Source organism: Chlamydotis macqueenii, chromosome 5 (assembly GCF_036417535.1).
Source record: "Chlamydotis macqueenii isolate bChlMac1 chromosome 5, bChlMac1.mat, whole genome shotgun sequence".
Classification (NCBI taxonomy): domain Eukaryota; kingdom Metazoa; phylum Chordata; class Aves; order Otidiformes; family Otididae; genus Chlamydotis; species Chlamydotis macqueenii.
This window is the reverse complement of record NC_141560.1, coordinates 4,645,475-4,668,815: the sequence shown is the minus strand read 5'-3', so window position 1 is coordinate 4,668,815 and position 23,341 is coordinate 4,645,475. Positions and strand designations below refer to the sequence as shown.

The window sequence follows — 23,341 nt, the reverse complement described above, 5'->3', positions numbered from 1 at the left end:
GAGGTCTCTCTGGTTAAAAAAAAAAAAAAAAAAAAAGCTGTTTAAAGAACACAAATATATTGCAGAAGTGAGTCTTTACTGTATTCAAGAAATAGTCAGAATGGGTTTTGCTGGAGATGCTGAGGAGATTTTGAATCAAGCTTGTCCAAGTTGCATCTTGTCTCTTGCAGCTCGCATGCTTTGCTCCAGGCTTAGCACCATTACCAACAACACCTTGTGCCGTAGCTCAGACCCACGCCTGACTTATCAGGCCAAGGGTGGAAAAATACAGGCAGGACTGTCCCAGCAGAAACCTGCCCAACTGTCACCTTCAGGGGGGCAAAAAAGAGAGGTGGGGGGAGTAGATGGAGGTTTCTCAGGGCCACCTGCAAAGTGATCAGTGTCTACATCACGGAGACGTGCAGTCATTTTCAAGGCAAAGCAGAGTTTCTACAACACATCTACACCCAGCCTGATGAAATGACTCACAGAAGACCACCTAGAGAAGACAAGAGCATTGCAGGACCCCTGAATGTCACCCAGGAGCCTCATCCAGATGCATGTGTATTGCTTTCACAAGCCAGGCACGCAAAAAGGTGTTTTCACCTTCTTACACAATGAGCAAGTTTAATCAAGAGGTGTAAGAGGAGGGACATCTTGAGAATGAGATCTCTGGTAGGAGATGAAAAGGAGATATTTGACTGGACCAGGGGCTTGCTGTTTCACCAAAGGTCAGCCTTCCTTTGGTCTTTTCCAGCTGGCACGAGCCAGGCACTCTTCACCTGAGAGCTGATCTCTTGTAGGACAGTCAAGTCTTGGCTGCATCAGAGCTGGAGGCCACCGAGCCTAGCACATCCCAAGGAGATGCTGAAGAGGACCTTCCCCTAGATACAAGCCTCTGCACCTTTCTTGTCACGGTGCTTATTCCAGCTGCACCTTCAACTATCAACAGCAGCCGCAAGACACTCTGCAAGGAGTGGACATGGCTGTTGTTTGTTACCACCAGTGAATCAACACACAGAAAGTCATCTCCAGATGAGCTGACGGCATGAGAAGTCAGAGCCATCAGCCAGGAGAAGCAGCGCACATAAAGTGCGCGTGCCTGCGACTTCTCACCAACAGATATTTATCTCCTTTTCTGTCTGGTAGGTCACTGAAAGTGCTCTTATTTCCTACACGCTGAGCAGTTTTTAGCTCCAAGTACTGGTCTCACGGTTGCTCCCAAGGTATTTGCAAGCAGCAGGGGTAGAGCACTCCTGCGCCAGGAGACACAAGCGGGTCGCAGATTGCTGGCATGAGCAAAACCCCTAAATTATGATCAGTGGCTCTGGTGGCAGACTGATGGACTGTAACTTCAGTGGGTTATGACCAGTTTAGACAGAGCATTGACTGTCCCGATTTGTACATCAACACAGAAGTAGCACAAGGGATTGGAGAGAAGAATTACTCACTGACTTACAAAAACAGAGATATGGGTCAGCAAAATACGTACCGTCTTTCTGAAAAGCCGAGAGAGAACCCAAGGCACAATGCAAGCGATGTAAAGCACTATTGTGTGCTGATTGCACAAACTGAGCCCGCAGCAAAAGGCACCAAATTTAGAGATCTGAAAGGGAAAAAAACCACATTCACAATTACTCTTTATAGTTTACAAAAACATCCAGAGACCAAAACAGCTGCAGTGCAGCCCACAGCACGCTTACAGGAGAAAGGCAAATACATCGGTGAGCACCGGTCAATTTTAACGCAGGCAACACAGACTATTTTGCATTCGGTACAGGGAAATTTCATTTGTTTAACAGAAAACATTATTTATGTCTCCACGTATATGGAGATCCGATGTATTAACATCACGTTATAATGAAGCGACAGGGTCCAATTCCTGAACCCCTGTTGCAATTTTTTCAGAAGCCATACCCTAAAATAATGCCATTTTGTACAGAGATCTCATTTTATATAACAGAAACATTTTTTTTTTTCTTTTTCTTCAGGCACAGAGGGCTGAAGTCAGGGCTACACAAACTTCGTAAGCAAAGGGAATTAAATGTGATATCCCTCATTAGTCTAAAATTCATTTTCAAACATCCTTGAAAGAGTTTTCTGACAACACAGGTAACATATCCAGACTATGCAGCACAGTGCAGGGTGTTTCTGGTACTCACTGAGGATTATTCACAGGTTTGTTACAGGTACCATGGCCTGGCTGATGCTAAGGAAAGCCTCTCTCTGCAGCATGCTGTCCCAGCACCGCCAGACCAGTGCTGAGCCCTCTCCGTTCAGTGGGGGAGGACGAGGCTACAAGAGCAATTCCATATAGAAACCCTGGGTCAGTGCCACGTCCATCACTGGCCACTGCTCCGCTTCTGAATTTGCCTCCTCCTCTACCATCACTAGCCACTTGGTCCATGTTATAACCTGAAGCCAAGCCCCAGGGCAGCTCCTCAGTGGGCAAAAAGCACCAGAGCCCCACAGATGTTGGAGAGGAGCTGACAACCTATCCTCACCTCCCCAGCCATCCCTAAGGCGGGCGGCACTTCCATGTATCACCAGAGATCGCCCCTGCTATTTTCAGTCACCGGTGAGGATGGGGTGTGAGATGCAAACACTTGCCCTGGCGTGGTGATAGGATCAACTGGTAATTTTTAATTGGCTGCCCAGCACTCAACATTGAACGCTGCCTTGCCATGGAAACACCTGCCATAACTTCTGAAAAACATTTGTTGGCTTCAGAGCTGCCCTGTGGGACTCAGAACAACCTCAGGAATTTTTCAAGTATATTGATGAACTCCAAGCACACCCCTGAAAATGTCTGCATGACCACCTGATTTATGAAATGCGCTGTGAGCTTGCTGTTGGCAGCCTGGCTTCTTCAAGGCATGGGATGCCAGACACCCAAAACCATTGAAAGAAGTTCCTTAACTGCTTCTGAAAATCTCATCTGAAAATCCCATTGGAAATTGGGCACGTGAAACCTGGAAGCAGGTTGGAAAATGACCAACTCTGTCTTCGTGCAGTTCAAGTTGTAGGGATCCTGGGACAGTACTCATCAGAAAAGGAAAAAAAATTCCAATGGTGAAACAAGGTCTCTATAACCACTGATAAAACATGTTATTTAAGAACTCATGAAGCTGAGTAAACTACCACTGCGGACTCCTGAAATTCTAGCCTAGCCCAACAAAAATCCTTTTATTACACAATTTACAGGAGTCACAGCAGGCAAATCTGTGAGAGGAGAGGAGATCAGATGTTCAGGCAAACACAAGGAGAAAGAACAAGACTGCTGAGTAAAAATATCATTTGGCTGCCTAGTCAGTTTATAAAGTAGAAAATACAGCATGAAATTTAAAGTCTCTGTATTTAACAATGCCATTATTTTAGGGGCACATTTAATTTCAAAAGAAGAACTGATTGAAAATTTGGTCGTTCTTGTTTTTCAGTAGAAACCTGGGTTTCTGACTAGATGAAGTCTTCTGTAAAATAGATCTATTTACCCCAAGGAAAAACAGCCGTTCTGAAAACAAAAACATGAACACCCACAGCCCAGTTTGAGTCTTTGATGCAGGAAACCGAACTTCGCACTAAAACATCTAGATGAAAATGATTTCGCTTTTCCTGTTTCCACCCTGTGTGCATTAAACAAACCAAGTCCAAACCCATCCAACAGGTCCCAACTCAACCCTTACGCCAAGCGGACAGGTTTTTTTCAATGTTTGGCACTTTTGAACATCCAGGCAGGTCATCCAGCACAGGTGCTGCACCAAGTCCCCAAATGTGGCCTTCTTTATTGAAACAAAACAAAATCATCAGAAAATTAATAAGAAACTGAACAGACGTATGATAACTAATTGAAAAAAAAAAGTATTCACTTTGCTTGAGATGTTTTACCTTTGATCTCTCTTTCGCAGTGGATGCCTCCTCAAAATGCGCGGTGAGAGCCATCAGCAGCCCCACAAACAAATTGTTTAAGCTAAAAACCTCCGCCGCGATGGACCACTGCCATGTTAGACGAGAAAATGAAAACACCCCCGCAGCAAGGATTCCTCCAGCATATGAGCCAGAAAGCCTGCAAACACAGATAACGTGAAATCTTCTTTTCCAACAAAAAAAAAAGCCTACTTTATTGTCCCTTTTAAATTTTTTTTTAAAACATACTGTAGCAGCAGCAATGATGACTGCCACCCAGCACCCTGCCAAAACATTATATGGTTAATATCTTCCTAATAATTTCTTTGCACTGATTTGCAATTAGGAAGCGCAGGCACCTGCCAGCCCGTCTGTTTGCAAGCCACCCAACACCAAAGCGTCCACTGCTTCTTGTGAGCGCCATGAAAACTTCCAGTACTGAATTTGGTTCAGAAACCTGGATGAGCGATGGCCCATCGGGTCATGGTACGCCGAGCCAGGGAGTCACACCTCTAATGGGATACTCTCCGCCGGAGGAGACGCCAGCAAGGGTGCAGCCTTAAAATTCATCGAGGCATTGAATAAAGAGTGGATTAGAGCTATTCATGACGGCCAGCATTAAGAGAGCTTTCCTGAGGGGGTGTTTAGTGTCTTGGGGGTGGGTGAGGATCGCACTGCCCATGGTTCCAGCAGGGAGAAGTGCCCACCGGGGTCAGGAGCGGGGAAAATGGGTGTCAGCTCCAGTCAGAGGGAGGGAGCGGAGTGAAGCACCCACCCTTGGGATGGCTGCAAGCCCAACAGCCAGGCACCTCTGCAACTCCCAGATGGGATTACGGCACACGCTCCCCACAGAACCACTTGCCCAACTCGGCTGGATGCTGCAGTCGGCACAGGGAGCCCATGAGGTGGGACTTAGCCCAGGAAACCTATTATGTCCATTCTGCATTAGCAGCTCTTCCCACACAATCGCATCGGAGACAGCTCCAGCTCTGTCTGGAAGGTCTCCCCTTCGGGAAGTCACCCTGAAAAGATGCCACGTAGGGCACCTCAGTTAAGCCTTATCCAAATACAGAAATCACTGCAGCTATGGTCAAAGCCCCTCTCCAGAAATTCACCATCCTGCTGCAAGAATAAGTCAGGTTCTACCACAAATTGGGTATTTTTCTAGTCCCGCCCCACATACGCACACTTACACTTAGTCCTAACATTTCCAGCAGGTTTAAATCAAAAATTATAAGCTAGTCAATTTCTTCATCAAGCTACATGAGTAATTTGCTCCTAAATCCTGGCCATATTCTCCAGCACAGCCAACGTCCTCAGGTGGCTAGTTCCGCTTGGTGGACCTGTTCCTCTTGAGTAGACATCCACATAGGACTTGGTTATGGGGTTCCTCACATAACTCTGAGACAAATGGAGACCAAGGAATCAAAACCTACAGCCTCTACGAACAGAGATGAGGGAGCTGCCAGCACAGCACTCTCTAGCATGGGCTCCTCTCCTTGGTTATGCTCTTTACATCTTCCCAAAACAGCGTCAGTACAGTCAATCTGTTTCTGCAGATGTAAAAGGAGGACTTGTGCAGTCAAAACAGGAATTTTTAATCCATTAAAAAGGGGAATGGGAAGGAGAGGACTGGAATGAGGGTTCAGGAATACCAGGTCTCTATTCCTCCTCCTGCCACCAACATCAGACATCCCGGGTGGTCTGGGACAAGCCACTCCACTGCTGTTGCCCCAGGTACCTGCAAAATAGGACTAATGATTTTTATCTCCTTTGTAAAGCATTTTGAGACCTGCAGCTGCAGAAGGTAGCTGGAGGGCGAGAAGTAAAGCAGCACAGTTAATGCTGGGGAAAAAGAAACCAACTCTCAGGTGTCCGAGGCCAGAGTGAGATGAGCTCAGGGTGGCCCAGAGCTTCAGCATCAAGATTGTAGGAAGGGGTCTTGAAAAATCAATGGAAGGGGAAAAAAAAAGTCTGAAAATTGCCAACTGGCAGCAGGTGGGACTGTTTCAGACAAAATCTGTGTCTGCAAAGTATCCTATAAGCTTTTGAAGAAAGGTGACACGGAACATCTTCTGTAGGAAATCAAGCAAACTACTAGTATCTATGGTTGTGCTCACTAACGCATGCCACCACAGTGAGTTTTCCAAGGTCTAAATTTCACTGCAGTTCAACACAGGTCCGGGTATTTGGCATCAAATTCTCCAAGGCAAGAGTTATCACTCACTGCATTAATACAAAGTTTCAAAATCACACAATTGCATATAGAAAAGGTGTTCATGGGCATGAACGCTACTCCGTCAGTTTTGCTACCATCCAGCCCAGCAGCTCTGAGTCACAGAATCACAGAATGGTTTGGGTTGGAAGGGACCTTTAAAGGCCATCCAGTCCAACCTCCCTGCAAGAAGCAGGGACATCTCCAACCGGATCAGGTTGCTCAGAGCCCCAGCCAACCTGGCCTGGAATGTTTCCAGGGATGGGGAATCCACCACCTCTCTGGGCAACCTGTTCCAGTGTTCTACCACCCTCAGCGTAAAAATTTTTTTCCTTATATCTAAAGGGAGAAGTGGATCACAGGCTGAGAACCTTGCCCGGCAGGTTCTCAGCCTCAAGGGCTCTGGTTGTGGTCTCCTCCTCCCTGTTCCTAGAAAGACATGGCACTCAAGCAGAAACAGGAAAGATGCAATGGAGTTTGCAAGAATTGAGTCAGGAGTGGTTTCTGCTCCTAAAGAAAAACACCAGGGAAGGGCAGCAGGGCCATGTGTATTTAAAAATAGAGAGATCCCTTGATACACAAACCCCACTACACAACATCCCCAAGTTTTGACTAAACCCTTTTAACAGCAAAAACTCTTAGCAATAAAGAAACAACTTTGTAAATCCCTTTGAAATTCTTGCAGGGAAATAAGGTATAAAAAAAAAAAAAAAAAAAAAGTAAAACAACCTTCCCAAAAACCTTCAGATGAAAAGCAGCATTTTAGGCAAACGTCTCAATCATTTACCAGTTCTCCTTGTCTTTCCCAGAAAAGACTTGAGCGTATCATTAGAGTTCAAATGAGATGAAAGAAAACCCATCCTCTTGATAAAAAGTCTCAAACCTGAGATTCAAGTTTTATGAAATAAGGCTTAAGCAAAAGCTACTCAACTCAAAGCTTAAAGACTCATCCCAGCTATGTGGGGCAGAGGACACCTCTGCTCACCAAGCAGTGCAGGGTCAGGATCCAGCGCTAAGCACAGTCCACAGATCTGTTCGTCAACAGAGCCTTTAGTTTCCTGTGAAACTCGTGGGAAAGCCAGGCTGCTACACTTACTTTGTGAAAGCATGTTGCATGCGTGGAAGACTAAGCTCCTACAGTATACTAGACGCTAAAAAAAACCAAATGGAAATGTGCTGCATTCTTGAAAAACATCAAGATAGTAGCTTTGAGAAATGCAACCTGGAGACCAAGAGTTTTTTCCAAATGGAAATGTTACTAGCAATGGAAATGACGGATTTATGAATTTGCTAATTCAGAAGGAAACACTCTTGGAAGTGATCAGAGCAGGTATCTCCAGATGAGGATGGACACCACCTGTCAGGAAAAAAAAAAAACAAACCCACATCCAGCAGGTCCACCCAATGCAGCAGTTCACAGTGCAAAGTAGCACCAGCCAGGACAAGCAGAAATGAATCTCATGCAACCATGTCAGCACGATGCTAGGGCCAAATTAAATCAACCCTGCCTTGCAGCTGGGCTAGCACGGTTATACTGCTCATTTTGGACTTCTCTGGCATGGAATGACACTGTGCTGTGTCTCTCTTGCCTTAGTGCCAAGAGGGCCCCCAAACCAACCCAGCTGTTTTTTTTTCTGAAAACACCTTTTAGTTGCTTAACATCATTTCTCCTTCCAACAGCACATCGGGGCTCTAGAGCAGAGAGTGGCAGAGATTTATCCTCACTTGACTTCTACTCACACTTCTGTCTTTGAACAGAATGTTTTTCAAATACAGTTGAGGTGCTACAAAAAACATGACAAAGACCCACGATGGCTGGATCCTCGACTGGCCTCATGTAAAAGCAACATCTAGGAAGGCTTTGTCCCATTGCTTCTGGGGAGCTGGGAGGGTAGCTTCCTCCTCACCCAAAGCCAGCATGTTTTCCCCAGTCTTTGGAACCAGTATGAGAAAGAACAGATGACTGGAACAAGAGGATCACTGTTTGCCAGTAATGAAGCCATGGCAATCGTAATAACCACCCAGTGTTCATCTGTCAACACAGCGTAGGGGTAAAGCTACCTTGCAGTGACTCCCTCAAGAAGATGGGCTTTACCAAGAGCGAAAGGTGGGCAAAACTCCACTATAAGGCTCTGTCCAGTGAGAGGGGGACCCTGGGCTTAGGCTAGGTAGGGACTATCTCTTGGAGAAGAAGGCTAGGTCACCTAGAAGAAAGTATTCAGAGCAGTAATATTGCACTGTTGGAACAGCCTCAACTCACAGAAATCAGTTCATGAAAGAAGACAAGATTTGCAGCCAATACAACAGTGGGAAAGTCTTCATAACCTCTCCCAGGGGTATCACAGCTACCACCGCCAGGCCCACTTCGAGAAGGACTGAAGCACCGAGCTTGAATAAAAGCTGCCTTCGAGGCTTATTTATTTTACATGAAGGAAAAGCCAAGGGAACAGATTGTATTTTTGATTTTGCAAAATAACTCATGTGGGGCAAGACCTGCTCAAAGCACACGGAGCATTTTTTTAAAACAAAACAGGGGGGGAGAAGGTCCCTTCCGATCGGTCCAGGAACTACAATCCTCTGATCATTCCCATCATCTGAAAACGCACTCAGAAGGGACAGAAGTAGTAAGCAAAGGAGAGGTCATGCAGTCCTTTGTGAGAAATATTTTCCCATGGCATCCTTAAACATAAGAGGAAAAGACTAACAAAAAAAAATTATTTTGTTTTCCTTTTCAGGCACCCATGTGAAAAACGTGCGGCTGGGCCTCAGCTCCAAGGACACGGGCATCAGAAATTTGCTTTAATCAGGAATATTTTAGCTGCAGGTTTTTCTTAAGAGTTTGCAGGAACAATCAGGAAAATCTAAATTAGGTATTTTAATCTGGTTTTGCAATTATAGTTTTTAGCTTTTAATTTGGTGGCAATCGCTCAAACATGTAGTTTGCAATTTAAACTTTAGCCTCTCCTCTAAGCTGGTAAAACTTTTTGTTAGCCAAGAGCACAGGTTACGTCTACTTGCATGTAACAAAGAACTCGATCAGCGTTTCTACTTTTTATTTCTAAAATAACGACAGATATTTTATAGTCAATAATTTGCAAAGTCTTATTAAATGACGGGTATAAAGCTACACATGGATGGGAACTGGAATTTAATTAGAATGTTTTCACTAAATGCAATCTTCAGTGGACTGGATTCATTAAGAAGAAACGTAAGATAATCAGAACGTTTTATATGTGAAGTTGATGTACTAAACCCTGGAAACACCTCTCTGTACCTAGTGAAATAAGCTGATTATTTCTGCCTTCTGTTCCCTCCAAAACTTCACAGGTACAACATCTCAGCCTTGCTTTTTTCTTTCTTTTTTTTTTTTTTTACTCAAAGTAGAATGAGAAAAAACACTCTCCCACTTTTAAAAATCTCCACTAATAAACTAATTAATAGATTTTTAAAAAAAATTTCAGTCTCTCCCTGCACCTGTAGATGATGACCCTGATGTTGCCTGTACACCTGCACAGGCTCCAGGTACCCCACCGGCAACTTCAGCCTCTGCACTGCTGTGACTTTGCTTTGCAGTAGCAAAGACATCTCTCTTCAATGCATTTTTATTTCATGGTATAACAGGCTAGTGCATTAAAGATTTAACATTTTGAGTTTAACTTAAGAGGTTTCACTTGTTTCATTTATAATTTTTTTTTTTTATGTAGGCTAAAAAAGAAGGAGACTTAGAAGACTGAACAAGCAAGCTTTCTACAGACACATTTTAAGTGTGCAGGTGCATTGGTGCTGAAATAGAATTATTTAAAAACAAAATACAAATAAAAATCCAAACAAATAAAAATCCAAACACAAGTTTAGGACCTAAGTAATAATAATTATCCCCAAAACCTTCAATCCCTCTGGGTTTGCCTGCCTCTTAGTCACAACCACTCAACGGAAAAAAGGCACTGAAGAGCCAGCGCAGGTACTACAGGGAATAGCAAACCAGATTTTGTTCTTCCTCAAGGACCTGGAGCTGAATAGCCACTTAAGCCTCCACTCCCGGTGCTGGAAGAGGAGGTAGGAGAGCATGGCTTGGCTCACTGGTTGAGTCTTCATGGCCATAAGGAGAGAACAGAAATCAAGCAAACGGGCAGGATCACCATTAAAAAAAAAAACCCAAAATGGGCATTTTGGTTATAACTGACAGCCATCATTCACGTCAAATGGGACTTAAGCATCACACGACTTCAACATTGCCGTGGACCCGCAACGTCTTGAAGTAGAGGCCAGCAGGCAGCACCTTCACCACCCACCACATGCATTCAGTGCCGCTTCTGCTCAATACATCCTCACATCCAGCTAGGGACTGCTTATCCCTTTTAAAAATTCTTTTATTGAAACACCACAAGTCCAAGAAGAGATGGTCCAGCCTGGATATGGAATATTGAGCTAGCGAGGATTTTGGCTAAGGGGAACTGGTCCCTGAACCTTCTTCCATATGTCTTCCTGGACTGGATGTGTCCAGTAAGGACACGACCATGGACATGTTGAGTAAGGACACCACCTCTACAGGATAATATTGAGTCTATACCCTTGTTAAATGCGGGCCCGTGAAGGTCACCAGCACTTTCAAGAGGTGTCCTGCGTGCCACCCCTTGGGTCCCGGGTCTGTGCCACCTCAGCTGCTCTCACCGGGAGGACCAAGCTGCCCCTGCAGCGAGGTGCCCCAGGATGGCAGCAGGGACCTCAGTGGGTCTGGACGCTGGGGATGGGAAGAGTCCCTGCAAGGGTTCGGCAGGGGATGGAGGAACGGGACTTCCCGGCCTCAAACCTCGCACGCTCCCGGACACCCAGCACCACGCCAGAGTATAGCCTGCCTGCAGCAGCCCTTCCCAGGAAAGTTCAGTCATTAAACCCAACACCTCCACGCCAAGCTATTCCAGAGCAGTTCAACGAGCGGAACAACTCATGACAGATCGATAAAACGCATATACAGCTGTGCTGCTTCAATAAATATCACCCCGTACTCACGTCTGAGTTGTAAAAACGGTACTTCCAGCCATTAAAAATTAGAACTTCTCTCCTGGTGTCTTTGCAAGCAAGCAGGGTGTATTAGTTAGACCCATTATTTGATTCACAATCCTTAGAAAATAGGCACACCTTTATCCCGCGCGCCCGTAATAACCGGTGCCTACTTCCAAAAACCCCAACCCTCGGTAGGAACCGACTTTAGCTATTTAAATGTTTTATAAGTTTTTTTTTTTTTTGTAATTGCAGAAACTTTTTCTAATCTGACATTCGTTAAAACCCCTTATTAGAAATTATGCAGCCGCTGAGAAAAAAAAAAAAAAGAAGAAAAAAAATAGAATAAAATATAAAATAAAAATGAGCTGGCTTCACAATTACCAAGTCAGCCCATGCAGCCCTTCGCTATTGTACGGAGTGGCATAAACCCCTCGGCGGCCTATCAGCTCCCTGGCAGGCAGGGGGCTGCGCTATTCAAAGCGAGAGATACAAGCTGCAGGGCAAAAACCTGGCAGCTCCCATCTGACCCCCCAATCCCCGGCTGGTGACAGCTCCAAGCTCCATGGCAAATTAGCCCTTCTCACATTACAATTGCAGGAGACAGATTCCATTAGCGGTATCTGAAATTGAGTGGAGAGCTGCTCCGTTATCAGACTTGACTCATAAGCGCCGCTATTAATCAGAGCTATGATAGCATTTATATATTTCAAGCTATCTGCCGCCGCTGTGATATTCCGCTACAAAGGGTTGATGGGACTTAGGGAAGGGAACAATGGAGCTTTCTGGGAAACGCAGAGTAAATCAAGAAAGTCTGTGACTTCCGCACATTCTGAAGGGATTGCGGTTTACATAAATTTTCTCCCAATTGGAGATTGAGCTCTTCCTCATCTTACACATGGGATTTAGTTGTCACTCAATGGTAACAGCTGTGAAAAGGTGAAGCGGCCCACCGCTCAGAATATTGCCTCCGCTTTTAAAGCAATTAACCCATGAACAGGAGGATACCTGGTGATATCAAAGGGATTAAGCCAGGCAGTGCATTATTAACATTTCCTTGAACTAATTCTAACTCTGACTAGCTGTCAGAAAAGACTCTTCAGTCTTTAAAAAAAAAAAAAAAAAAAAGAGAGTTTTTTGCCCTGCTTCCCTCTACCTTCCCCCCCTTCAAAACGAAGCAGAGTTATTGCAGCCTAATGTGCTTACTTTAGAGCAAAATGCAAATGAACAGATTTGGTAATGTCTTCCAACAGACTGAACTCAGTGGCGGTTTATTAAAGGAACAAGAAGAAAAAAAAAAAAAAGAAATATATATATATATGATCAATTAGCCAGAGGTCATAGCAGATATTCTTCTAAAAGCAAATCAATACTTGAGTAGCTTCCTATTTCTCTCACTCCTAAAACTTCGGAACTACTTTTTAGTAAGCGTAGCTGCTTTTGAAACAGCCAAGATCTCTGTGCTGTGCTACAACAGTGATAATCTACGATAATCTGTAATCTGGAAAAATCCAAATGTGCCCTGTAAGGAGATTTTGCTTTCTCCAAAGCCCAACATTTTTATTTCCCGTGATGGTCAAGGCGGCACCGGCACACCAGGCAGGAGTGCTCCTCTCTCATCCCTCCATCTCCCCCAAACCATGCCCCCCCCAAAAAAGGCGTCAAGCTATCTGGGGTCAACTCCTGCTCCAGCAAAGCCACGCATCCCAGGGACGCACCCCAGGGACAGGGAATATTTCCCCACCCATCGCAGGCAGCAGACAACTTTTCCCAGCACCAGTTAGTTTTAGGAGAGCATCAGCCATGAGGTCCCTCTGGGGAGAACCACAAAGGTGACCCAGCCTCCTGGTGCTCCAGCACACCTGGTCCTTCTCAGGGACCTTCCCACAAGAGCTCCACGACACACAGCACTGGAACAAGAAACCTTGGAGCTGTCAGGATGGTCAAGTGCCATTTCTAAAACAGCTTGATGATTTCAAAATGATCAAATAATTTTGATGATTTCATTAGACATCCTGCCTACCGCTCCTTTTTGTTGGTGGTGGGAGAACAGCTGGCTCCAGTTTTCATATACATCCACATTGCTTTGCTTGGAAGGTTAGGGGGCAGGGAATATATATACATTAAGAAAATACATATATTAGTCCAAAATTTAACACGATATCTAGAAAAGCAAACTGAAGAGATATGAACTGCAATTTAATGCAACATTTTCCCGCTTTTCAAAAAAAAACCCTGTGCAATTCAGCCGGAATAAAGCCAGCAAAAACTTACCAGAAGTACTCTGGCAAAGACACCTTCTACCCTGCTATCAACCCTGCAACAAATTAGCTTTGTGTATTTAGATACAGCAAAACAGCCAAGCTATGAAAGGTACACACCAAAAAAAAACGCACTTAAAGCAGGGGAAAGCATCCTGCTTCTGTTTGCAACACAGAATGCAAAGAACGCATCATCTGTGCAGAAAATGACACTTTGGCAATCATATCATAGGAAGATAATTGGTTTACTTTGTAAACTTGCTATGCTTTGCCTCCCACAGTAAAACAAATAAAGAGTTGTTTAAAGAAACAATCCTATAGCCGCACTTGCTGCGTCCTAAAAACATAAATCAGCTCCCCCCTCTCTCAAAGCAAAGATGAATTATTTGCCTCCGTTACAAGCAGTCCCGAGAAAACTCTTTGTAAATGCCATTTTACGATAATTACAAGCGATTTATTAAGGCTGTGTGGAGGGGGAAAAAAAGCCACATTTGAGAACTAATTCAAAGACATAAACCGCTCATTCGGCGATAGTCTGGATTACTGACAAAAGAGCTTTTTGCACCAACGCGGTTCGACACAACTTTGTTTTAAGAAGCACAATCCAGGCTTAAAAAAAAAAAGAAATTAATAATATAATATAACAGAATATAATATAATATAATGAATAAACAAACAAGATGTTGGGGTTGTTTCCTATCGGCCCTGGCAGCGTCTGTGCAGAGCATCCTGCCAGCCATCACCTGGCAGAGGAGAATTCTCTTCAAGGAATAAATTTGATCCTAATCCCGCACACGCCGTAACATCCCAAACACCACCTAGCCACGGAGGGAACCGCAACACTTTCCTTAAGCAGTAGAAGAAATTATCCGGACCTGCCAAGGAATAAACTCGGGAAATGCCTCCTAAATAAAAAGAGTCAATGGGGAGAAAAAGGGAGAGATTTACTGTACGGGGATGCTGGGAGGCATGGAAAACCCCGCAAGGGTAAACAGCAACCCTGCCCGGCTGGTGGGGAGAAAATAAAGGTTTTAGAGGTTAAGTTCAGGTCAGACGACAAATGAAATTGTAACAACCCAACTGACATTGTATAATGTCTTCTTCCACGCGATCAATAGGGCAGCGTCAGCCCCATTACCATAGAGATGGCTTCCTCCCCGCTGAAGGGTGGCTATTGTTTGAGGAGAGAGATTTGCCACTTGAACCGTGTTGCTCCCGAAGGATGTGTACTTCATCAATTATTTGTATTCCTAACATCTACATATTTTCATATTAACGTCCACATCTCAGGCGGCGAGAGGAGCAGGTGCCTATTTTTTCTCCAGTACCGCGCAGGGGTCACCCCATCAGCCAAATTTTAATTAAAACAAAAACGTGGGGGGATTTGATAGACCGGTTCAGATCCTTTGTGAGTACGGACAAGCTCGGTTAAAACCAAAACGCGTCACCTTCGGACAGCTACAGCTTCCACGCAGATGGTGCCAGTAAACACTTTCTGAAAGATGATTTTTTTTTTTAAAAGTAGATGGCAGTAGAAAGAAAAAACTTTTTTTTTTGCTAAATGAATGTCTTAAAAAATAAATTGATTTTAAGGTGCTTAAAAGGAAAAACAAAACATTGTAATTTGGAAATAAAATTGACTCACAATACCTTACAATTCATTTCCAAAAAATCAATCGCTGCTAGGCTGAATAATTGATCCTGTGAGCGCCTCACATCTGTGAAATAATTTTCTATAAATCCTAATATTTTCTATCATCTCTCAGTTCCAGGTTTTCCATTCTTTCATGCAAGTTTTAAATTTGACAGAAGCAACATCTTCCAAATCCAATTAAACAACAACAAAAAAAAATTAAACCTCTAGGAGTAAAAATAATTCCCAAATTTAGCCTGTCATTTCTCTCTTGTGTTCTCGTTTCTCTAAAGCGACAATCGCATCACTTCACGCGCCCAAAACGGGCACGTAAGGAACCGTCACACTGGAGTTAAAACTAAAAAGAGGGGCAGATCTTCAGAGTAACTGTAGTAACAGGAATAGCGATAATTTATAAAAAAAAAATCAGAACCCAATATTCAAAACCTTTAGCAACTCCTTGTCGGAGTTTTTAATACAATTAAAACGAGTTGTGCTTTGATGCTGTGCCTGGCACTGTGCACGGGAGGGCAGTGCCACTTCCAGCTCCCTAAATACACTGTAAAATACAGGATATTAAATTAAATAATGCTGACTTAATTACATGTATCACCCAACAGTAAAAGCAATCACTTTCAAAGCCTATAGAAATAGTTAGGAATTACTTAAGCCATTCCAGTAGGTGTGCTTTGGAGCCGAGGCACAGCTACGTGAAAGGCGATGTGCAAAAAGCAACTCCGCTTCAGCAGAGGAAGATGCACCCGGACGGACGGACCTCACGGACCAAAGTTTAAGTGAGCTCAGGGCTCTCGGGCTGGGCAGGATCTGCCCCCTCCTTTTATTCCTGGTTTTATTTCTAGGTTGCACTCACTCTCTGGGAAGGTTTCCCCGAGGGGCGATGCAGCTCTGGAAACGGGTGGGAGAACAGGGCTTTTTGTCAAAATAATCTTGCCCCGTCTCATCCCGAAGCGCCTCGGTATCATTTCGGATTTCGCTTTTTGCAGCCCAGAAATGTGCCCTATTTTCCCCGCAAAAGAACATCAGAAATTGTTTGTATGGGTTGTGATAATCCTTTCAAATATGGGTCAGGCTGAGGTTAAGACCAGCCAGAACTTGCACATCAAAGACGAGCGGGGTTAACAAAACCCCCAACCACATGCACAATCCCGATTGTTCCCTTTCCTCCCGAGGTTAGCGGTCAGGAGAAAACGGACGAGCTCCGGCCGACGGCAGCACCTACGCCGGGAGGAGGCGGCCGGCACCGATGTTCGCCCTGGTCCTTGGGTACCGCCGGCAGGCAACTGCCCATCCGCCTCCGCCGGGAGCTGCAATTAAACCAAGTTCACGGTTTCCCGATAGGTGAAGCTCATCCTGTTAATTTAAACAGACCATCTGCATCTTTCGAGAACGACAAACTTCATTAGTTCTGGTTAGTTAAACTGAGCGGTGATTTGTGATAATGAGCCCGAACAACCTGTCACGTCTGTGTAAGGGAAAGGGCGCGCGTTTTATTATTACTATTATTATTATTTAACAGAAAGAAAAAGGGAAAAAAAAAAAAAGAGGAACCTTTTGTGCAGGAAAGAAGGTCAAATTCAGATTAAACCGCTGTTAGGTTAATCAGAGGAACTAATTACAGCTGGAAAGGGAGGGAAACACTTGTCCGAAGGCCAGAGTGGAACAGAGGGAACCTTCGGAAATGTCCCGAGCCAGCGGGGAAAAGCCCTGCCAGCATCACACCAAGGAGAAAAGACCCCCGATGACTTTACCTGAAAACTGTGTAAAAAAGCAAAGAGGCGGCAGCTGCTCCCAACAAGCCGCAGAGGAGATTGACTCGGTAGGCGGGGGAGCCGACGGGCAGCAGCCCCATCGCCAGTTTGGCCAGCAGCGTGAACAAGGGGTAGCCGGGAGGGTGGGCGACCTACGGACAGATCGATACGGGGCTGAAAAGGGGTGAAATTCTATGCAATCAAAAGGAGAGCAGCACGCCGGGAGTCCAGCGGCAGGAGCTGGGGGATCTCCGAGCGGCGCCTCTCCCCGTCCCATCCTTTCGTACCAATTTTAACTCAGCAAATATTTTTCCTGAGTGGATTTGGCTCCACGCCTCGCCCATAATAATGAGGTGGCGAGAAAAGGAGGTGCCACGTTTCATTAGCGTGCCTTAAAGGGCTCCTTGTTTGGGTTCACAGTATATTAGGGTCATTCAAAAGGCTGTTTTTTTTTTTTTAAATAAAAAAAAAAAACAGCTTCTCAACTATTTTATTGGTTAGCAAGTTGAAAGACCACACTGCTATCGGATTACCACCGCGCTGACAGTCCTAAGGTCTTGCCTAAAGGGATCATGCACCATAATAAAGTTTATTAAATAATAAAACTTATTAAAATTGTTAACCCGATTTATTTTATTCTCCCCAGCTTATACAAAATTTGGGTTGATAATAAGCCAGCTACTGTATATACAGTAAAGCCTTTGCTTTATAATTTAGTTTAATTGGATTTAAAACTTGAAGTAAATTGTCGCGTGCTGTACTTATAAGTTAGTAAAAACTGTGGTTTGAAAATAAATTAATCTACTTTACTCCATGCTTAATTAAACTTCCTTAATTCCTAAAACTGTTAATGAGAGCATTGATTAAACAATAAAACTAATACTTACTCCAAGCTCATATGCGGCTGTGATCAGCTCCCCTGTGAAAAAATAATGTAAAACCAATAATTACTATTAGGAAATGACACTCCTCCAAAGTTTTCAAAATCCAAATGCTTGCATTGGGGTTTTGCATTAATTTGACTGGATAAAACTGTAAATCTGTAGAGATTTAACAGCATGAAATTTTCTAAGAATATTTTCTCCCTCTGATGTCATTGCACAAAATATCTTTTGTATGTTTTCACGAGACTTTTATGAAGAGATAAGTGAAAGTGTAGGTAGGCTCGGGTAAAGAACGGCCCGAGACATTCCAAATGCAGACATTTGCGCGCGTGTATATTTAATTTTAAACCCATCGACTCAATAACTTTCAAGCATTACAGTTTGCAACGCTTAAGCTGCATTGTCTCTTAAACAACCCGGTTGTTCCTCATTAAAAAAACCCACAGCTTTATAGGTTTAAAAAGGGAAAACACAACCATCGATCGTGTAAATCTGCATCCACGTTATCTGGGAACGCTGTTCTCCTGTGATGCTACAGCGATTCTTGCAGCATCGCCTTCACAAGTAACTCTTTTACCTGTCAGCGGATGCAGCCGCTCCCGTTACAAACACCATTTAGCTTTTGCATTTCATTTTTATTTGACACCAGGACAAATAACTGCCACAAGAAGATCCATGTTAGCACAACAGTTAATAACACTCAGCATTTTTAGAGCTCTTGACACCGAATCATTTCGCGACGCTCCTAAACAGCGTATATTAAACACACTCAATAAGCATAAACGCATTCAGGGATGAAGGGCACAACCACGGGGTGACAAAATTAAAAATTATGGCTGCTTTTCTCGCTTTCCCTCAAATTTCATGATGCAGTTTTGCAGAGCCTGGTCTTACTGGTCCTGCTAATTTTGCAAGTGCCAAGGTCGTGGTAGCTTTGCCCCATCGTTAGATGGTAAAGACACAAAACGAAGGGCGCTGTTGGCTTTAAACGCTAAATGAACAGTATTTTAATTTCTGCACGTTATTACTTCCTTAGCATCCAGCGCAAAGGACGAGGATTGTATAAATGGCACCTTTAAAATATAGTCTACTGTAATGTCAAGATTTAAAAGGAAGATGCAAGTCAACCTGCTACCGATGTTCGTCACTGCCGTAAAATTACAGCTACCGCCCCGGGCGATGCCCAGGGGACAGCCCTGCGGCTTCCTGCACAAAAGCCTCTCAGACGTGGATTTTACCACGCTTGCAAACACCGGCTATTTTTATTGCTACTCTATTTTAGGAAAGTTTCAACCTATTGCAAGAGAGCCCGGAAAAATCAAATGCAATGGGAAAATTGTCCATCCCAAGCTCACGCCTTTAATTTCCAGTAATTCTGATGTTTCCAGTGCCGGGAAGCAATCGATCCCCTTGCACACAGCAAAAGGTGATGATGATAAAGGAAACCCTAAATTCGGCGTCCGGGGAGGTTCCCCAGCGTGCTGGCACGTGCTGCTCTCCACAGCAGCTAACGGTGGATGCCCACCACATGGCGAGGATGCTGCTCTCAAGCCAGGCATGGCTTCACCTTCATTAAAGTCGTTCTGGGATACAGCAATACGTGCATCTAAAATGGCTAAAGATTAAGATTAAGTTCATGCATCTTGTTAGGATATTGGTTGATATCACAGGCAAGAATAACCCCAAAGCAATTCGGGCACAAAACAAGCAGAAAGCTGGGGAAAAAAAACCCAACAAAACCACAAAACCCCACCCAAAATCTGGTGGATGCCATTGCCAAGCTTTGAAAGCCACCAGCACAACCTTGCTTCATAAGAATTAAGGGGGGGGGGGGGGGGAAGAAAACCTGCAAAAATAAGCTCCCAGGCTGCAGGCCTGTTGAATTCCACTGGAAAAAACTGTAAACTATGTAAGTGCAGAGCATTTAGTAAAAGGCAAATCACACAGAAGAAGACTACAGCATCCACAAACTTACAAACTTCATTTCAATATATTTCTCGTGAGAGAAAAGGACCTGTGGTGTCTTCAGACACTGGCTCAAACTGAAAAGTTCGTTCCTGCATGAATACATTTCCTGACCTTCCAGCTGATTCCCCAATAAGGATGCGGAGGCAACGAGCCCAACGCTGCCTGAAAATTGATTTATCCCCAGCAAGGTTGGGAGCTGGTATCTGAAACATCAGAGAGAAGGTTTGGGTTTTGTTAGGGTTGGTTTTTTTTTATCTTGAGTTTATTTGATCCCTTTTAAAGCTGTTTTAACATCTGTGGATGCTTCCAAATTAGCTCTAAAATTCATTCTCTCCTTTCTTTCTTATAACGCCAAGTAACACGAGAAAGCTGCCAATGAGAATAGCTACTGCCTTTTACGTTTCAGGATTACCGCAAACTTCAGGAACAATTAAAAATACACACAGATAGCTTAAGAAAAAGATATCATAATAGGCTCTCTGCCTGCAGGCAGATACAGCAAATCCTTAAGCACCTCTTCACTCACACAAGTAGCTCCAGTGCTTTTGATAGCGTAAGTTTGAGCCCCGTGCTCAGGCGTGGGCAAGTTCATCTCAGGCCGAGAGAAACCAGGGGAATTACCCAAAAAAAGTCTTAACACAACATGATGGGGTGGCTGCTGGCTGGGACAGGCACAAGGGGACAGCGGGGACGAGCCTATCTCTGTTCAGCTCCAGTAAACACATGCAACTCAGGCATGAAGAAAATAAAATAAAATAAAAATAATAAGGGGAGATAGGGAGCGAGGTCCTGGGGCTAGCCAGAGGACACTGGGCCAAGAGGTTTCCTCTAATATGGGTTTCTGGAAGCCTGTTAAAGCATCCAGTCCGCCAGCCCAGCCACTCCTGGGGCATCTCTCTGCTGTGTCCCCGTTTGCAGAGCATACCTAGTACCCTAGTACCTCCAACAAAAGCTATCAGCAAAGGAGAGATGCACATCACATGTATATACGTGCATGTCTACACACGCAGACGCTGTGCAAGGAAAAACCAGGATGCCTTCAGAAATTAGAGAAAGAGCAATCCCCCTCCTACCTCCAAAACGGGCTAAAATAACCACGACAATCCAGGGAAAGTGGGGTGAACCCACGCCTGCGCTGCTTGGCCGCTTGCTGTATCTACAGGGAGAATTCATATCAAGCAAGGAACAAATCCCAGCATCGATTTCATCACCTCATCAGGAGAACTCGTGTCCCGCTTCGGAAAGGGCGCTAATGGTTCTTTGCATCCTGGAGGCAAAACCCAAGCTCAAGTCCAATTAAAAACCAGGTTGCCAAGGCTTCACACAGCACGAGCAGCTCGGAGTGCAGGCACCCTTCCACGGTCATAGACATGCGTTTCCCATCAGGGAATACGTTAAAAGACAAAATGGTAATAACTGTAAATATATTGATCATCATGTATTAACTGATATGACCAGAAGGAGCAAAGCTAGCCCCAGAAGTAAAAGCCATCAAGGTGCCAGCCTAGCCAGCGCACGCTTGCACACCTCATCCAGAACGCGGGATGCAAGCTCTGCAGAGAAGGGATTTCAAAAGAAATTATTTTAATACAACCCTGACAACAGGGTCCCTCTGATCCAAACACGGGAACAGGGAAAATGGACACCACAAGGTTGTATCGGTGTCCATCTACACGTCAAAATCCCTGCTCTGGGTGCCAGCTAACCAGGATCAGCTTGGCGTAACGAAAACACAGCTCCATCCTGTTACCTTTAAATCAAATAACCCTCACTTGAATTACTGCTCAGCTTCACATTTGTGTGTGAAGAGCTGCTCTCAATACATGCTCCCTTAAACCCGGCTGGACAAAACCCATCCTGCTTTTACCAAGTAGCACTGTCTTTTACGTAACTCTAAACAAAGTCTAATAGCAAATTTTAAAGAATTGTAGTTAAAACATATATCTCTCTCTCTCCACACATACTGAAGCTGTAAAATACATACGTTCATTAAAAGCCTGTTTATTTCCAACACTGTCCCAGGTTGCCCAGAGAGGTGGCGGATGCCCCATCCCTGGAAACATTCCAGGCCAGGTTGGCCGGGGCTCTGAGCAACCTGATCTGGTTGGAGATGTCCCTGCTCCTTGCAGGGAGTTGGACTGGATGGGCTTTGAAGGTCCCTTCCCACCCAAACCATTCTATGATTCTACAATTTATAAGGAATTCTATGGACCGCTTGGATCCGAAACCAGCGATGGCAACAGGAACAGAGTTAAACAAACCCACGCAACGCTCTTCTGGGATACAAAAGAAGGAAAGTATGCTGGGTATCTACTCCATCAAAAAAAAAAAAAAAATCAAAGCATCCTCTAGAAAATCCAGGCCCTCCTATCCCCAAACCACAGCTGCACACATGCTGCAAAAGCAAGGTATAATTTAAGCAAGACCAGACTAAACCAGCAAAACCACAGGAAAATTTTGTCCGGCCTGACAGAATCGGCCGCATGAAACACAAAATATCAGCTAGTTTGTCACTGTCAGCAAGTTGCACTTCCAGACAGGCAGATCCAGAGATTTCACTGCCGCGTGAGCTGCGGCTGCGGGGGCCAAAGAAAGTGATGGCCCCAGCAGTGACGCCACATCTGGTAGGACACCACAGCCGCCTTCTGATGCCACCAGCCATCCCTGGGGTCTCTAACTGAATCCTTTGCTGAAAGGCTCAGAGAAAGGCAAACTACTCGCTGCAAAGCAAACAGGCGGGGGGGGGGGGGGAAGGATCAACATGGGGCGGTCGGAGGGCTCCAGCCCCGAGGGGCGACTGTGCTGCACAGACCCCATGGGGATGAGCCCCCCCCCCCCACCAAAGCGTGACTGCGATGCACCAGGCTCGGTGGGGGTGAGCACCCCAAGGAGGGGATGGCAATGCCCCAGCTCCGGGGGTGCCCGCTGTGATATTGGGCATCTCATGCGGGGCAGGTGTCCCTATGGGGAGGTTCAAATGCGCCAACCCCTGTGGGGGTCAGCACCCTACGGGGCAGCTGCAATGCGCCAGCCCCTACGGGGTGAGCAGCTCTGCGGGGTGACAGGGATTCACCACCCCCCAAAGGCTCAGCCCCCCTCCCCGGTGGGGAACCCCGATGCACCAGCCCCTACGGGCTGAGGCCTACGGCGGCACGGCCCCACGGGGCGCCCCCCACCCCTCACCCCAACTCGCGGGCGGGCTGGCGGCGCTGGGTACGTTACCCGCATCCCCGCCGGGCAGAGCGGGAGGCAGCGTGGCCGCGTAGAGAGCGGCCACAGCCGCACCCACCGCCCCGGCGGCGCCGCCCGCCCCGACCCCGCTCTCAGCCCCCGCGCCCATGTGCGCCGCCGCGCCCGCCACTTCCGGGTTCGGCCGAGCGGGGCGGGCGGGCCGTGCCACTCCGCCGTCCCGTGGAGGGGGGGCAGTCCCGTCTCGGCCTCCTCCTTGCTCCCCTCGGGCAGCCTCCTGGCAGCTGTCGTTATTAACAGCGCTCGGATAGGGAACAGCCAGCCGACAAGGGCCCGGAGGGGCGATTCAGCGCGGCCTCCCGTCCTTTTCTACCCCCCCCCCCGGCGAGAGGAGTTGGTACAGCCTGAGAGGGCGAGGCGAAGGAGCGCGTCCCTGAGTGAGGGCGGCCGTGGGGCTGGGGGCGGAACCAACCGCGCGGGGGGGGCGGGGCGAAACCACCGCGGGGCGGTGCGAGGGGGGCGGGGGCGGGATTTGCCGC

General features: G+C 45.8%; 1 protein-coding gene across 1 annotated transcript in view; it reads right to left on the bottom strand.

Moving 5' to 3' along the window:
- TMEM260 (transmembrane protein 260) overlaps positions 1 to 22,965 on the bottom strand; it is a 33,843-nt gene extending 10,878 nt beyond the window's left edge. The window contains exons 1-5 of the mRNA XM_086748711.1: positions 22,836 to 22,965; positions 17,649 to 17,680; positions 16,762 to 16,913; positions 3,865 to 4,042; positions 1,472 to 1,585 (exon numbers count right to left, since the gene is read on the bottom strand). Coding sequence (XP_086604837.1) covers positions 1,472 to 1,585; positions 3,865 to 4,042; positions 16,762 to 16,913; positions 17,649 to 17,680; positions 22,836 to 22,953 — 594 coding nt within the window. The 5' untranslated portion in view covers positions 22,954 to 22,965. The remainder of the gene's footprint in view (positions 1 to 1,471; positions 1,586 to 3,864; positions 4,043 to 16,761; positions 16,914 to 17,648; positions 17,681 to 22,835) is intronic.
- Positions 22,966 to 23,341: the final 376 nt, after the last annotated feature.